We start from the raw sequence: 18477 nt of genomic DNA, 5'->3' as shown, positions 1-18477 counted from the left end.
GTCACCAGGGTTGTAGTAACAACCAATGCCCTACTTTTTCTCAGTCCCTGCCTGGCAAATACATAGGAAGACATGTTTTCCCATCTTCACAAGAATTTTGGGAGAGTGAATGGCGATTTTGGACAGACTAGTGTGAGGCAATCTGGCCTTTCATTAAAAAAAAGAAAGAAGGAAAGAAAAAGGTGGACAAAAGAAACAAGTCTGGGGAATGTGGAGTAAGTTCTGTGAACTGTATTCTGAGCTTTCTGTCAGTGGGAGTATAGGTTAAGCTGATATTTCTAACAATGGGCCACAACAACTGGAGCATCTGCAACGGAATTGAATTTCCATGAAGATCACAATTCCTGAGAGTCAAAGATTTCAGAACATTAGTTTACCCATCCCCAAAGGGAGGATATGGTAAGGCTAATGCTATTATTCTGTGAACTTCTGGCCTTTATTTTAAAGAGTATATGTTACATATGTTATGTTACATTGATATAATAACACCATCAGGAGACATTTAGGCTCCAACATTTCTGAATTTAGACAGGGCATCAATCTACCCCACTCTCATTGCTTCTTAAATACAGTAGATATCTGACTTTAGATTGCCCTGTAATTTTGTAGAACATTAATAGTGTTCCAGCCTTAGGATTTCATTCAATGTTACAGTACTTACCAAATATTCTGAAAACCCTAGCTTCCACCCTAGTCCTGCGTGCTATGGAGAAAGAAAATAACGAACTCCAGTTGCACTTGAAGTTTACCAACCAACAAAAGGCGAGCCTGCAAAGGACCTTTTAAGTAACTATAAGCCACAGTCTCTACACAGCTTCCTCCATTTATTCAATTATTAGTATATTTTAATTAATGCTCACCTTATTTTTGGTGTACAAAGAATATGCACCATGTCAGTAAAGTATATGTATGTATGTGTGTGTGTGTGTGTGTGTCTGTGTGTGTGTTTGTGTGTATGTTCCTGTCTATGTTTGAGCCTGTTCTTCCATGAACTCACTATAAAATTTTATAAAATGACTTAGAAGTCTGTAGTGAAAACTGTCCAGGTTCATGTAAACGTGCGTTACTACTGTCCCATGGTACCTTTCAGATAACACTGATACTGTGGCCTACTTTAAAACAGCCTAAGTCCGGGCTCTGCATGGTGCTCATTGACATTTTGACATCGGAACCACGACAGAAATCAGCAAAAGGTTCATTTATTACATGCTGTTGTTACTAAGGTGAGGCAAACCCTTGCCCCATATAGAGACTGGTAGGATGTGATGGCAGTACATAAACTCGCTTTTCCCTGTCCTGTGTGTCTTTGCCTGCAGAGGTCTCTCCTGCAGGAAATACTTTCACATGCTTCTTTAAAAGCACCTGTTCCTCACAACTAGATCAGCTGTGAAAAGAGGCTTCTCCAAGTCAGTCTGAGTGCTCCCAATCCCACCTCAGAGCTGCAAGACCATAGGATCCTCCAGCCACACTGAAGGGTAGGTCCCATTGAGGAGTTAGACAAAAGTGCCCGTTCTCAGAAGTGACTTAGAACAGAAGGTTGAGAAGTGAGAGTCAACACCCAAGTGCTTCTTCCTGGAGAAAGCAACCAGATCTCCCTGTTAAACTGTGTAGTCTATCACAGGACCCAGTTCTTTGCCTGCAGAAGATTTTTCTGGAGATTAGTTGCCCAGGCAGAATGGGGTTACATTCTTGATCCATGCTCACTCCCACAACAAAAGCTCCTCCCCTAGAAGTCCTTGAGTTGACCCAAGTCCTTTTAGGACCAACAGACAAGAGAGAACAGAGTGCATCCAAGGGAAGAGAAGAGGCCAGAATGATTATAACCTGGAGAAATCCCCCAAATCAGCCACCTAACAACTCTAGGGTTTGTGCATATTGTGGATTTCAGAATCTTAAGGTCAGATTTTTCTGATAACACCTGCTAGGTGAAGCTGAACTCTACTGTAGGTGGGATTATCCCAGGCAGGAAGGGGATCTGGATCTTCAGGCCTGGCCAGCTTCTTCATTCTCCTGAAAGTAATTGTTGGTCAGCTCTAAATCTGAAGTGGGAGTTGGTTTTTCTCAACTCAAAGAGATATTTCAATTCTCATACACTATGTGAGAGACACACATTTACCCACAGGGGATTTGAACTTACTTCTATACAAGTGACTGTGGGCCAAAAGAGGGAAACCATACCTGCCTTTAGCATTCTGTCTTTATCAGAGACTACAGAGACTAGCTTCCTGGACAGACATGTCCAAGCAGACAGACATTGTAAGGGGGAAAATTGAGGTAAGAAATGTCATGGGGCCAGTGATTTCAGACTGTACCTTTAGCGAGAAAATCTCTGTTGGCATTAAGGCAAGCAGCCTTGGGCCTGTTAAAACTTGTCACTACTTCACGGTGTCTCTGCCTTTATGTCTGCTCAGGGTCCTCATTATATGAAGGCCTTTCTTTTAAAAAAATTATATAAAGCAATGTTTCTCAGACTGTGAGGCACAACTTCACACACAGATTGCATATCAGATACCTTGCATATTATGACTTATAAGTACTGCAAACTTCATTAGGAAGTAGCAATGAAAAAATTTTATGGTTGGGGTCACCACAGCATGAAGAGCTGTATTACAGAGTTGCAGCACTAGGAGTGTTGAGACCCACTGCCATAGAAGCTGACACATGGGAACAGACTCCTAAGATGAGGAGAGGCACATGACAAGGGATACTGTGTCCCACCCTAGGACCCAGAGGCAGGATCTATCCCAGGAGTCTGTGTGCTCATCTTGTCTTCAGTTCTCCCAGGTTCAAGAAGAGCATTGATCATCTCAGGAGAGTCAGCTTGCACAGCCCACATCAGGCCCAAAGCTTCCCTTCACAGAGAAGGATGTGGGTGTAAGTGACAGCCAGTGAGACTGAGGGATCTGATGATAATTGGTTCTGAGCTGTGGTTTCTTCACCTGTAAAATGGAGGCGTTTCTGCTGAAGTGGGTTGTCGTGGACATGGACAGAACATACACACTGATCAGGGCCTCCCTAGCATGGTTGATTGTAGATTTTCTCTGGTGATCCAGTTAAAAGTAGAATCTCTAGCCACGGAGTGTTAGATGCTGGGCACCTTAAAGGTGGTGTAAACATACTGTGATTCTAAGGCTACCTCGAATTTACACCCTAGGCTCTTGTTTTAAATTTAAAAAGACGAATCAAGTATAAACTGCCAATGTGAAATAATCATGGTCAGAATTGTTCTAATTCCTGTGAAGTTATTTAGTTTTTCTTTTTCTGCATCTATCTTGAAGGCATCTAGAGTAGCACTATTGAGATCCTAAAGCCTTCTATTAAGGTGTTACCCGTCCATTCCTCTCTCCTTGAGGACCTCTCAGGTGACTAAAGGAAACTTGATTTCTTGTCAGATTGTTCCCAGCTGGTGTGATCTCTCTGTCCATGGACCTTGCCAAACGCTGCAGAGCCAATGTGCTGTTTCACAACACAAAATTCCAGACATTAATTTTACCAATGACGTTTCCAGACTCAGATGCTGACGTCAAGTAAAGCTCCCAAGTGTCCTTCCTAATTCACTGACCTCCCAGAGAAGGGCATTCTTGTTCCCTCTGAACACTTTCTTAATAATCCTTCAACTCTAAGAATTTCCATTGCCTTAGTTATCTTCATTTTCTGTCAAGTCGTGCCTCAATCTGCTCTGGACCTAAGTACACTTTTTACCTTTGAAATAAAGGTGTGTGGTAGGTGAGCCATACAGTAATAAAGTCCATGTTTACAGGAAACAAACAGATCTTGCGTAAATGTCCTTGCCCTTGCAATGCTATACCAAACCATAGTTTTTCGTTAAATAATACATTCTTGGAGATCACAGTGTGATCAGATATTCTGTATCCTAACTCAATAAGTTAGAACATTAATAATGTTCTCTCTATTATACAAATCACATTCTCTCATGTGTATTCTGGTCTTTTTCCGTCATGTCTGATTGCATCATCATGGGAATCCCAAGGAACATCAATCCTGGGCTTTTGAAACAGTTGCATATGTCCAACCAGGATCCAAAACCACCCAGGAGACTACTGATACTTGACACACATAAATTGACCTCACTATTTTCATATAGTTTATGGCAAGAGGTCACCATTCCTGACCATGTCTCATTATCCAACAAGATAATAAATGGAAGCGTAGGGGTCAAGCAGGTCACCCCACAAAGCACAAAAAATCCATCTCAGATAAACATGTACGGTTTGTTGAATCCAAAATATCCATGAATTTCAGGACTCAATGTAAGTCCAAACCTAAGGATAATAGATATTGAAGAGAATTAAGAGTTCCAGTTCATAGGTTCAGTAAATATCTTCAACAAATCATCGCAGAATACTTCCGTAAGCTGAAGAAAGGAAAGGCCAAAACATACAACAAGCCTACCGAACGCCAAATTAATTATACCAGAAAAATTCCTCCCTTCACATAAAAATTAAACACTAAATGCACAGATACAAGAAAGTACATTAAAAGGGGTAAGGTACAAATACCCAGTACCAAATTAATTCAGACCAATTTGAATTACACCAGACTTCTCAAGAGAGACTCTAAAAGCCAGAAAATCTTGGGCCGAAGTAATGCAGACCCAAGCTCCTATACACTGAGTAATTCCCAATCGCCATAAATGGAGAAACCAGGATATTACATGACAAAATCAAATTTAAACTATATTTTTCTCTATAAAGCACACCAGAGGATAATAGGAAGAAAACTCCAAGACAATGAACTAAATATTATCCAAGAAAATCCAAGAAATTAATCATCTGACAATAATTACAAAAAAGGGAAGTATACAAACATAATTTTACCTATAACCAAAAAAAGAAGAGAAAGCAGCAATCATTGGTTTTAAATATCTAACCAGACCCTCTCTCACCAATCTTCCTTGGTCCTAGGGAGTAAATAACTAGGCAATGTGTATACAAGTATGGGTCTATTGTCCTAGGTACTGGGTAGAAGAGGATTGACTTATCTGGTATCAGTGTGGTGGTAGCACCTTGACTCTGGTAGGAATGAGGCCCCACCAAATGGAGATCCTAGATGTGTGAGGTGGGAATGGATATGTGTAGTTCGGGGAAGGCTGTTATATAGAAAATGCTGAGAAGAAATATGATGATGAGGCTTGATGAGGGGAGTCTGGAAAGCGGGATAACATTTGAAATGTAAATTAATAAAATAACCAATTAATAAAAGATAGCCAAAATTAAAATAAAAAGTAAAAAGTTAAAAGAAAAATTAAACCAAAACAAAATGAAAGAAAACCCTGTGGTGTATTGATAAAATTCAGCTTGTATTTTAATGCTAATTTGTAGAATGTAAGACTGTTTAACCCCCAGAAAAGTGACCCTGCTCCCATTAATTGTGATTATAAAGAAGCACAGCAGACAGATGGTGGAGGTGAGTTTTTGAGGGCTTTGCTAGAGAGGATCATGATGGGGGAAGAAGGAAAAAGCTGCCAAGAAGAAAGGAAGAATGGATGTGATAGAGAGGAGAGAGGAAGGAGGACAGCAGCCATGGGTTAAGACAGAGGAAAGCCTGGTCCTGAGGGCTGACCAAGTGGAACAAAGAGCAGCCAAGATGCTGCATAGTAAGTAGGAGTTCAGAGACATTGTTTGGAAATTAGACCTAATTCCATGCAGGACAGTTGGCTAGCTGCGCAGCTACTGTGCAGATTAAGGGATATTATAAATAAATTAAAAACTATGTATAATCAGTAAGCCAGCTCTGTAGAGGATCCTAATAGGAATACTATAGTTTGCAGGGAAGGATAAAATACCAGAAGACACAGGAAATAAATTAACACCACTAGGACAGTCAATCAAATGAAATGGATGAAAAAGTCAAAAATTTTAAAAAATGACAAAATTAACACAGAGGTTTAAAAAATATTTACATATCACTAAACTCAATTCCCCAGTAAACAGACATATATTAAGCCAGAAACAGAATTACCATCCTGAGAGATATAGAAGGTATACTAGTGAAAATGAACTAAGAACCATCTCCCTATTCAGTTTGTCTATGTAGCTGACAGAATAGTTTCAAACTCATCCTGTCCAGAAGATGTAAGGAAATTCATTTCATACTTTGCAATGACAAAAAGATACTACAATTCTAAATATACACATATTAAACACAAGCTTCTCAAATTTAAAAATATACATTATCAGATACATATGAAACAACAGATTAGTTATAATAGTGGTTGTGATTTGTTTAAATTGTCTATTCAGACCACCTAACAGATCACATGCAAATAAACAAAACAGGAGGAGCAGAATTAAGGTACATCGTCAGGCAAATGAACCTAACAAACTACATTGAACTATACATATACTTTCTATCAGCCTGTGGACCTTTCTCCAAAATTGACCACATATTGGGATGCAAAACAACCCTCAGGAAATATAATAAAGTTGAAGTAATGTCATGCATTCTATCTGAGCACAAAGGAATCAAAGTGGTATCACACAATTAAAAGTACAGAAAATACACACACTCATGGAAAGTAAGTAACATAAACAATACAACAACTGAAAGGGTCAGGGGAGAAATAAATATGGAAAATTTAAAATAGGTCTAATCTCTTTGTCTACTATCAGAAGGAGAGAATTTGGAGTGTGTGCTCTTGGGATTATGCCTTGAATTGGCTCACCACATTCCCAATTTCCCTTGGCAATGATAAGATATATGATTCGGCATTACACATTGGAAGTGTGTAATTTGCCTTTTGATTTCATAGGGGGGAAATAATTATGGGACTGCCTGGAGTTTTATGAAGTTCTTTGGCTGAACTGTGTAGATTGTGAAACACTACAAGGATTTTTGAAGGATGTGGGAAATGCATTTTTTTTGATATGTTTAAAATCCTATGGATAATTGTGAGTAGGATATGGTGAATTGAATGATAATGGCCCACATAAACTCACATGTATGAATGTTTGTTTCTTGTGAGAGGAAATGTGCAGGAAGAATTATAAGATATGTATTGGTTGGAGGAGTATTATGGGATTGGGCTTTGAGGTTTCCAAATTAAATACCATTTATACTTAACGCTCACTTTCTCTGTCTCCAACTTGCAGATAAGATGTAAGCTCTCAGCTAGTTCTCTAGACACATGGTGACCTACCTGCTGCCATGTACCTCAGCATAATAGTCATAGCTCAGAATCCTTGAAACTGTAAGCAACAATATACTCTTTCTTCTATAAGTTCCCTTGGTCATGGTGTCTCTTCACAGCCTATAAAACAAAGATTGGAAGGAATACTTAAGTGAAAAATTTCTCAATAAAATACAGGCAAATAAAATTCAGATGTATACCAAACATATCAGGTACCATGATCAAGATGGCTTGACTACAGAGGGGCAAGAATATTTCAACAAATACAAATGAATAAACAATACACCACATGAAAGCAAGAACAAGAATCACATGATCATTGACTAGAGGCAGACAATTTCTTTGGCAAAATCTCACAGTGATACATGAAATAGTCCTGGAGAATCTGGGATATGGAGAAGATATACATTAACATTATGAAGAAAATATACAAGGCCAACAGCATCCTAACTGGAGAATATCTTAATGCATTTCCCTAAGATCAGTAATAAGTCACAGGTGTTCAATCTTTTCATCTAATCCAAGTAGTATGTGAAGTCTTATCCAAAACAGAAAATAGAAAGATGGAAAGGCCATGTCCATATAAAGGAAAGCAGTCAGAATTTTCTGATTTGCAGGTGATATGATCCATATATAAACAACACGGTGTTTCCACTAGATAACTCCTACAGCTCATAGACCCACTCACTAAAATCACATTAAGGTCAATGTATTAAGGTTCCTGTATACCAACAATAAATATCAACAAACATACCAAGAAAAGAAACCCATTCAGACTAGCCTTAAAAATTTTGTAATAAATCTAAGGAACTGAAGACTTGCTACGAAGAACACATTAAGAAAAATAAAAAAAACTGAAGAAAGCAGAAAATGAAGACACCTCTCGTCTTCATGTATCAATATGACTGATATTTTTTATCGAATTCCTATAAGAATCGTCTACAAGTTTAAATCCATCCCGTCCTAATTGTGATGCAGGGCTTCATGGGAATGAAAAAAAGATCTCAACCAATGAAAGCATAAATGAAGGGCAGTCAGACACTGGCAAATAGTAAGACAGTAAAACACTGCAGGACGCATCATCTTTAATAATTTCAAGTTCATTTTGGGGAATAGTAAAAAAAACCCAGCCTGTTGATACAATTAGAACAAACACAATGTCTAAAGGAAGATAATAAAGGACACAGATATTGGTGTATGTTCTCATCAGCATCTCGGTTTTGACAAAGAGGCCAAAGTAACAAACAAAAGAAAACAAAAACCCACAACCACCACCTCCACACATAAGGTGCAGTTTTCAACCAGTTGGTTGCAACTACTTCCTGGGGCAATCACATAGGAGACATACTTTATACAGGATATTTACATTACCATTCAAAAGTGTAGTAACCTTACATTTATGACTTAACAATGAAATAATTTTGTAGTTGGGGGTTGGCTACCACACCGTGAAACACTGGATTCCTTGACATGCTTTTGGTCATGGTATTTTTTTGAAGTAACAGAAATGTGACTGATATATAAACTGGTACCAGAGGGAATGGACTTGTTTTTGTGAGGAATCTCTTGTTTTTTGGAGGAGGGTGGAATACTTTGGATTGGGAAAACTTTTGAAATATGTAAGCAGATCATAACAGTCCATTTTAGTTTGCTACACGGGAGACATAAGAATTGTGAGTAGTGTGCAAAATAGAGCCTCTCTAATGAGACTTCAAAGGATTGCAGGAACTCTATTCGTGACTGGCTTAGAAGCTATTAACATTATTCAGCAATCTGTCTCGTTTCTGCCTGTAACTAAGAAGATACCTGAAGCTAAATAAAAAAGTCACTGAACAATTGTTTTGAGCAAAGGTCAAGAGGTAGATATTGTGTGACCTTCCTCAAATTGTATGAATGTGTGTTTGTATTTTCAATTGTTAATGTAGCCAGGACTTCAGTTACTCCCTACACATTCAGGACTTGGAAGCATATGAAACTGCAGGATCTCACAGGATTTGGAAAATATCCCAATTATTGTAAGGTCCCCAAAACTTGTTGTCACCCCACACTCATAGGGATACAACTTTAGAGAACATGGCACCCTCATTCTCAAAAGAAGGATGGGTAGCTGATTATTTGTCTGCAGTGGGTCATAAATTTTTATTGTCATTTAGTGGGTTGGCTGCAAGTTTTTACTGGTCATGGTCAGTGAGGAAAGAGTAAAGGAGATTAGAATCAGGGATGTCTTACTTATTTTCTCTTTCCCTCCTCAACCCTTTTCTCTCCTATCTAGAAGTTTTGGGAAGGAGGAGAATGGGGCTAAAATGATAAAAAAAAAGCATAGATTATTCAATCTCTTTTTGTACTAGAAAGCAACACCAAGTCTCAAATATTTCAGGATATCATGGATTTCGAATTTAAAATTGTATTTGCATAAATGATTGAAATCTTGTTTCAGATATAAGTATATGCATCTTATTCACAATGTGGTGTATAATTCTAATTGTATAAAATTACTACTGTACACTGCCATGGATAATTAAGGAATGCAAATAGTACCATCCAACTATAAATAATCAGTGTTCTAGTGATGTTAGGTACTAGTTCCTTTGGTACAGAAATGAGCTTTATTTAGCTTCTTTTATATGTATTCAAAGGTATAGAGAAAATAAATCCCTTGAAAAAAAGCCACGTTTGTCCACTGAGATAGACTTTACATAAAAAGGTGGTTCTCAAATCCTTTAGAGATCTGAAGAATCTGCCGTTTCTGATGTCCAAATAGTTAAAGGCTTTTCACAGTGGGAGTGACCTCAACTCTTGGCAGTGTCCCCAGTCTCTCTGAAGAAGATGATGGGAACTAAAGAACCCTAACTAGAGTTCCCTTCAAATGTGGCAAAGTGGCCATGGGGTGAAATACCACCCACTTACCTCTACTGCTGCCAGAAAGTTGTGCAGACTGTGGAGAAGTGGATGATGGGGAAGTCTATTGTCCCAGGCTTTGGAGAACAAAAAGAGGATAGTCCTTCAAGTGACCTACTTCAAAGGATTGATGTCAGAGACCCTGACCCGTTCATCTGAGGGTGGATGACAAAATGACATGAAAAATTTGCTGACTGTCTGTCTGGTAGCCAACAATTTCTGTCATTTCTTTAGAATTGGAAGCTATTTTCTCTGAATTTCCTGTTTCTTCAGGCAACATTTCTCCTTCTCAGGTCTCAGATGGAGATGATTAGATAGTTTACTCTTAACCTTTTCTTGTCATGAGACTCAAAAAAGAAAACGAGTTCACCATCACACAGGAATGTGACAACTAGGAACCTGACAGGACCAGGGGGGACATGGGAGGTCCAGAATGAGGGGCTCGACAGACAACCCACTGGAGCATCAAAATGCCCGCCACAACCGCTCTGGCACCATAAATCCTGAGCCCCTACGGGTTTGACAACAGAGTGTGCATGGCCTGACTGCTCCCCTGGACTTTTCAAAGATTGTATCACCCCCGAGCACTTCTGCTTGAGCAGAAAGGCAGATGCCCAGAAGCTGCTGCTGTAGTAGGAGGCAGTTATGGAAGTTGGAGGTTGAGGTGGAGGCAGAGGAAGGATGAGAGAAGAGGGAGGAGTTTCCCTGGAAGGACCAGAACAGACAACATTCTGACTACTCCAGAACCCCACCCAAACCCAGCCCACGCCATAAATGCAGAGTCTACTGACAAACCTCTCCATGCTAAGCATTCACTTCTTCGTCCTCACTGTGCTCATTTTAGTTTTTTTAAACGCCTTTTTTGTTCTCTGTGAATTTCGCATCATGCAGCTCAACTCCGTTGATATCCACCATCACCTCATATCTGAAGTCCACCCTTGCATCCTTCTCCATATCAGAGAAAAAATAATCTACTTGTGGAAGTTGAAAAAAGAAAAAAAAATGGCAATATGTCCACAAAAGAGGTGTAAAATTTTAAAGATGAAGGACATAAACCCTTAAATTATTTAAAATTAAGAAAATTGTTTTTCATTTCAGGAGAGTTGTTATGGCTAATAAGTGCAAGCTGCGATAAATAGAGAACAAAAAAGCTTAAAAAGTGAGAGAAAATGATTCTGTTACAAAATTTTACACTAAAATAATTTAGTTAATGAAGTACCTTCTCCAATTTTGCCAATTACAAATGGACTGAATATTGTGACAGTCATTCTTATCTGATGCATCCAATTAATTTTCTAATTTTATCTAGCTGATCAGTGGTAAAGATAGAGGTATTTTTTGGTGTAAAAGGGGAAATGCTGAGGTGACCTCCCTTTGTACTAAGGTGTGTCAACTTTCAATTTTTAGTTCTTTACTGGCAGAGAGCTAAGTGCTGGCAGGATTACTGTCTTGTCATTTCTACAGTCCATCATCAAGTTTGCTATTTTGTAGATGTTTCTCCTTCTCACCAGCTCAACACAAGCTGAGAGATCTCTTAGGTGTTGTCTAACTGCCGATTGGATATAATAAAGATCTGAAGGCCAAGATATGCTGCAGAAAGTATGTAGCAGAACTCCAGGCTTACAGAGGAATATAGGTTGAGGAAAGCTGAAGCTGGAGCTTCAGAATAGACATGGGAGGGAAGTGATATGGACGAAAACAGGGCATAGGGGCTAAGAGATAATCACCGGTTGGGTCTCAAAACTAGAAGAATGGGGTTAAATTTAGAGAAGATATGCATGCCCTGTGAAAGGCCTAAGACACAAACTGTCAGACAGAATCTCATGGTAGAGCTTACAGAGGCCTGTGAGCAATACTCCTTTGGTGACATTAGTAAAAAGAGGAGAACCCCCAAGCAGCATGAGGGTGCCTCCATTGGTGGCTCCTACATTTCACTTTCCTTTGGCAATTGGACTCCACACTGTTCCTAACAAGATAATGATTTCAACTCTTTCTCCTAAGGAATTTTGTGTCAACTGTCGAATGCTAAGCTAACGACAAGGCTTCATGAGTGTTCCCATAACACACAACCATGTCGCAACCTAACCTACAGGCTATTTCTTGATGTGATTTCAAGCACGTGTACATAAGGAGACAGGAGAACCTTCTGACTGCTTATTCAAACTGGTATTCTTTCTCAGGAATTTTTAATGGCTGATATTGATGAGTAAGGATAATTTGACTTAAGATGAGATATTTTTGGGCAGGATTTAGAGGGAAAAATTCATTAAAATGCATAGGAATTACTCAGGTTTTTATAATCAAGCCTTGACGAAAATTTGGTCTTGCGAGCAGGACTTGCTCAGTGGCTATGCCCTGGGAAGGTCTCCAGGAAAGGGCACCTCAGCTTATGCACTGTACAGGGAGATTATTAGCAGGGATGCAATGTCTGTTCACCATGACATCAGCGGTCCCTTCTTGGACATTCTATTGTGTCCTAGAGAGTTCTTAGCATCCTCTGTGATGTCACCAGTGTTGTAGTAACCACCAGTGCCCTACTTTTTCTCAGTCCCTGCCTGGCAGATACACAGGAAGACATGTTTTCCCGGCTTCGCAAGAATTTTGGGAGAGTGAACATCGATTTTGGACAGACTGGAATGAGGGAATCTCACCTTTCATCAAAAATAAATGATAGACAACGAAAGCTGGCCTGGGGAATGCTGAGTAAGTTCTGTGAATTGTATGCTGAGCTTTTTGTCAGAGGGAGAATAGGCTTATGCTGACCTGTCTAGCAATAGGCCAGAACAACTGGAGTATCTGCAAAGGAATTGAATTTCCATGAAGATCACAATTCCTAAAAGTCAAGGATTTCAGAATATTAGTTTGCCCATCCACAAAGGGAGGATATGGGAAGGCCAATGCTATTATTCTGTGAACTTCTGGCCTTCACTTTTAACGTGCATATGATACGATACATTGATATAATAACACGATCAAGAGACACTGAGTGTCCAACTTTACTGAATTTAGACAGGGTATCAATCTACTTCACTCTCATTGCTTCTTTAAGTAAAGTAGATCTCTGTCTTTAGTATCAGGAAGTAAATTATGCTTCTGGCCTTATGTTCTTAGAACTCCTCTGACTTTTTCTAATTGGCAGAGATGGGACATCCTTAGCATTATAAATTAGAGTTTGTGTGTTACAAACATTTTTTTACAGTACTAAAAGTATTTGTAGCAGGTAGACCAAGATTCAGCCTGTAACCAATTGGCAATTCTGTGGCATTTGGTGTTTCAGTTAGGGGAATTGATAAGTCTGTTGAGCATGACATCCCCCGCAATGCTTTTTAAATCCAAATGGTGTGGCCTAGAGTATCAGTGCAGGACATGTGAGTATCTCCAATCACTCAAATCTTTTGGAGGTTGAATTTATCATCTGACTTCTGAAAGTACAGCAGTGAGGGTCCTGAAAGAAAGTTGTACCCTGTTAAGTTGATAACAATCCCGTAGAAGCCATCTCTGTGGTACATGGAGCATGGGTCAGCAGGCATAGGGAACACCCGGCATCTGACATCTCTTGGTCTCTATAGAGTGCTGGGAGACTTGACTTCCACTGAGGAGGTCTCTTAGGCAACAACAAACTCTTTGTGGTGACACTGTGTTGTACACATGCTCTCCTCCTGTTTGGGGCTTGCCATGGTCTATGCACACTCATCAGTTTCCCCAAAAATGTTCACTTGTGTTCTTCTACCTACAGATGATGGGAGACTGACAGCATCCCCTGGCCCTGTGTTAATCAACAAGGAGACCAACACGGACAACACAGAAGAGCAGAGACTGATTAGACAGCTGCAGTCAGCTACTGAGGAGAGAAATGAGCTAAGAGATCTCCTGACTTACGTGACAGAGAGATACAGGAACAACAGGTATGCATTGCTCCAAACTGCCTTGTGTCACTCATGGACCTGCAATGTCACCTCCATCGTATTCTATTAAGGTGTTGGGGTCTAGAAAGCTGTGCCTCCCAAAATACTCGTCCTAAACCTCATTTCTGATATAGAGGAGATCAGAACCTGACCCTTGGTCAGGAGTGAGATGGGAAATGGTCTCATCTGCTGCCTCCAGCTGAAAATCTGAACTTGTGGCCTTAGTGAGGATTCAGGGATAACGTTACTGGAGCATGAGTTCCCAGTGTGCATTTGGAAAGCCCTTGACAGGTGGTAGCTTTGCAAGGTTCTAGGTGCTGTGAGTTTGGGTGTGTGCTAGGAAGGTGACTGAGTGCTGGACTCTTGTTGCAGTAGCCTGAGGTGACAGATCCCAAATTGTTCATCTCAATGTTTGACTAGATGGCCAGAGACACAGGGCTTTTCCTTCTTTTTTGTTTACCTCTGAGCCAATAATGTGGCATGCATTTTTTCTGATTCTGATTGTGTTCTCCGTTTGCATATTTCGCTCCCTTTTTCATTCTCTTACTGTTTACTTTTCTTTTCCTGTGTGTGTGTCCCAGTTTCTGTGTCTCTGTGTGTACACACCTACATGCACATGCGCAATTTTTATCTATTTATATTTCCCCCCACACTTGGAATCTAGGGGTCTATGTTTTTTTCCTGAGTATATTCATGTATAACAATTTCATGGTGATGTGAGTGCTTTGTTTTGGGAGCCCCTCTTTCAACTGCACACTTCTTTGCCAATGTGGTCACATTTGTCTGTATATTTGTGCCATTTGGGCAGATTATACTTTTGTGGCGATTTATGGTCTCAACTCCATAATTGTGTGAATTGTGTGTCTCTACAATATTAATTATTCAGGATGTAGAATTCCTGTTGTCAAAACAGGAAATTGAAATCACGGTTTTCTAGGTCTTGGATGTGGGAAAGCTGTAGCCTAGGCCCTTTTTACCATAACTAACTTGACTGCAGATCCAGCCCTTCTGAGTGAAGAAAGGGAACCTGGGAACCCTTTATCTCGATGCCGAGCTTATGGGGTCCTCGGCCCAGAATAACAAGTTTCTGAAGCTGAAGAAGCTCCCAATATGTAGAACTCAGAAATTGTCCTCCCAGGGCTGGGGTACTAGAAGACCCAGCCTGAGTTCATATATTCCTAAACGCCGATGTTCATTGGGTTTTACTGTCCTAGGGCCAGCCGCTACATCAGGTCAAATCCGTTTTATGAAATATTGAAGATAAAGGAGAGGGAGGTCATGTCATTACTGCACAACTTAGAGATGAGGAACATCGAGCATTGTGAGAAATTTCTAGAGCTCCAGAAGGAAATTAACTTCTATCGGTGAGCACTGGTCAGAGAGGCCATTAACTGTACTTTGCCCACAGGTGCCATCTTTTGTTCTGATTGGAGGTCTAGCAGCTCTGGCTCCGTGTCTTGTGCTCTTTAAACATCACTGTGCCCTGGGCCTTTTGGACTCAGTTTTTAGGTCCACAGGAGACTGTTACTCATACCCAGAGTGTCTAGGCATTTTCAGAAGGCTCTAGGTAGACCAGTACTTATTCAGCTCACCAAATGGCTAATAGCTGAACTGGGCCTCTGCGGTCACACCAGGTTTAACAAAACTCAGTGTGTGGACCACATGGGTAACATGAACTTCCCTTAATTCTACTGACCTCCTTTGAGGGTATTTGCCCACTATTTATTAATGTTGCCCCCATGCCTTTTGCTTCCATGGATAGATGTATATCCCCTGTTGTTTTGGAGAGAAATGAACGCTTTTTGGTACTTGGGTCACAGAAACAATTTATTCTTCCCTGAATTGGCTGTTTGATGTTTGTGCAGCAACCTTGTGTGTATCAAGATGTATTCTATGAAGTTTTCACTGGTATCTGGGTCCAGAGCGAGTTTGTGAGACTTGGGAGTAGGAATGGGAGGAAGATGGTGCAGGATCTAACTATGCAGTGTGTGTTTCCAGCAACCTGCCCAGCCGGATCCATATGGACAAGATATGTATGCAGAAGAACTTGTTCCCATTCAGAAAGGAGAGCAAAGCAGAACAGCTTGATTCTGCACCGCTGCTACAGAAATTTTTGTTTGATTTGAACAAGAAAGATAAAGACGAACAGGAGAAAACCAGCAACCTCCAGACCAAGCAACATCTGGTAGGGACAAGCAGCTGTGTCAGCCTAAAAATACCTGATTCCATTTGCCAATTTGATACATGTTTGCTTTCCCTACCACCTTAATAATGTACACTCCAACAATACAACCACCTCATGCAATGGAATGTTCATTCCTCTGTCTGTGCACGAGTATTCTGGGAAGACAACCACTTTTCAGGAACTGCCTTATTAACAACTATGCTTTGGTGCTCTTTTTGAAGCTGCAGTCTGGAAATGGTGACAATTGAATAACCTATCATATTACCGCATGTCCCTGTGATAGAATGGATGCTATGTAGCACTTTGAACAAGTTTTGTTCCTGTGATAAATGATATTCTGTGGTCATGTGACCTCCAAGTTGGGAAACACCTTTCAGGGATAAGAACCGAGTGCAAATGGCAAATTATTCTTTGTCATTGGCTTTCATCTTGGTGACAGGTTGACTTCTCCTTTCATCCTGCAACCCAATGAGGTCTCTTCCCATTGCCCTGTTTTTGGTTTGCACTGGTTAAAGTCTGAGGCCCAGATGGGCAGCCCACATTACTGTCCGGGTTGCTGTAGACTTTGCCCTGCCCACAGACACAGCACCAATGTTATCAGTTAACACATCAATGGTGACCTAAAATAGAGCTGAGTGGGTAGAAGGCAGCAACCTGACAGCTGGCATGCAAGTCCCCAACACATCAGTTTCTGAATAACTGCCTTCCTCTCCCTGGTCTCAGAAATTGCAAAAGAGCTGGAATGGGACACACAGCAGGAGGAGAGCCTCCTGAAGAATAGGTTGCTTTCTCAGGATTCCCCTGCTGACCGCCATCCTGAATAATAACAACCTTTTTTGGATGAATACTCTCCCTCATAGTTGAATTCATATTTTGCTAAGAAACACTAAATTTATCTTTCACTAAGCCAGTCTGAATGATTGATATCTTATTCTTTTTCTGTTTTGGATAACACCACTTGAGAGACCACTTGGGGACTGCATTGCCATTTTGCCTGCTAGAGGAGAAACAGCAATATAACTGTGCTTCTAAATGTTCACTAAGAATATGCTGTTTAGAAATATTTTTGTTATGATCTTAAATGAAGTTTTTGTTTTGTTATTTCATAGTTATATGTTCTTGTTAATATTTTTCACATCTGAAAATACTTTTAGATATTTATATTAATATTCATTTTAATCATTTTTTGTTTTGAATTGTATTCCTTATGAATAAAACTTGATTTTTAACTCTTGACTCTTGAGACCATCTTGCTTATTCAAGTGTCCTGTCCCCTCTTGTGCTCTTAGAACTGACAGCTAAAGATGGATTCTGCATGGTCCAGAGTTCCTGGGCTAAATAGTAAATTCAAAGCCACCAATGGTTACCTAGAGTGATAGTGTGTTTTGTGTGGATAATGTGTTCTTTTCTTGGATGTACATTTTATGATGTGATCACTGCCATACTTAATCCATGCAGTCATGTTTTCTGCTAATCTTAATAAAACAGTCTACAACACACGTTCATTATTGATCCTGTGTAGCACATTTTGACTAATATACACTCATATTTGTAGAGCTGCAGAAAAATTGACATTTCCAAAGGTATATGTAAGTAATCCTAATGGAGAACCATATGCTTCAGTCTTTCTTGCAATACACTGTCAATATACCCCCACAGATAATGACCTCCAAAGTCATGTTGGGAAAAAGGTTTTGATAAATGCTGTTGTCCTAGACCATACATATGCTGTGTTTTTATTGTTGTGGATTAGGCGTAGAATGATAATTTATGTCAGTGGGTCTTTTTCTCTACTGTATGTCTGTGGCCTGTCCTGGGTGAATTTCCCTCATAGTCCAAAAGAAGGAATCACATTCCCAGTTGTAGATTATTGTTGGGAACCATGTGCTTCTTCTGAGAGAGCAGCAGAGGTTCTAACCTGTGAGGCATCACCACAGATCCTGCAGGTTCTAACCTGTGAGTCATCACCACAGATCCTGCAGGTGGCTTTTGTCTTTCCAGGGCATGTGCTCCCTTAGGTAGACAGGGTACCTCAAATTAAACAGAGAGATCTCAGGAAATGTGTATTCTTACTGAGCTGTGCAGGCTCAATGTGTTAGGCTACCAGGCATCCATGCAGGGCTCAGGTGGCCCCACTGCTCATTGAGGATTCAGGGTGTTCCTACAGCATCACTTAGTTTCCATATTAGAGCAGATCCTTCACCTAGTATCAATGATGACCATATCTACTATGCACATTTATAAAATACAGAATGGAAACTATCTTCCTGTAGGCCTGCTGCACATAATGAATTCTTTTGATAGATATTAAGAAAATTATCTTAATCTAAGCAGTTTAG

The 18477-nt window shown here is 40.0% G+C and overlaps 1 protein-coding gene across 2 annotated transcripts; it reads left to right on the top strand.

Annotated features, from left to right (window-relative positions):
- On the top strand, nt 1-17373 carry LOC148004072 (disks large homolog 5-like). 2 transcript variants are annotated; one of them, XM_087564053.1, is made up of 7 exons: nt 1-399; nt 1091-1223; nt 12050-12214; nt 12597-12751; nt 13785-13953; nt 15168-15317; nt 15952-17373. In XM_087564053.1, exons 4-7 carry the CDS (start codon nt 12625-12627, stop codon nt 16220-16222), a joined length of 717 nt encoding a protein of 238 aa, XP_087420179.1. In that variant the 5' UTR covers nt 1-399; nt 1091-1223; nt 12050-12214; nt 12597-12624; the 3' UTR covers nt 16223-17373. The 2 variants fall into 2 exon arrangements, with proteins under 2 accessions (XP_087420179.1, XP_087420180.1); XM_087564054.1 differs by lacking the exons at nt 1-399; nt 1091-1223; nt 12050-12214; nt 15168-15317 and having other exon boundaries at nt 12604-12751; nt 15952-17371.
- Nucleotides 17374-18477: the final 1104 nt, after the last annotated feature.

Source organism: Rattus norvegicus, chromosome 8 (assembly GCF_021556685.1).
Source record: "Rattus norvegicus strain SHRSP/BbbUtx chromosome 8, alternate assembly SHRSP_T2T, whole genome shotgun sequence".
NCBI classification, from domain to species: Eukaryota; Metazoa; Chordata; class Mammalia; order Rodentia; family Muridae; genus Rattus; species Rattus norvegicus.
The sequence above is the reverse complement of the archived record's forward strand: the minus strand, read 5'-3'. Positions and strand labels throughout refer to the sequence as shown.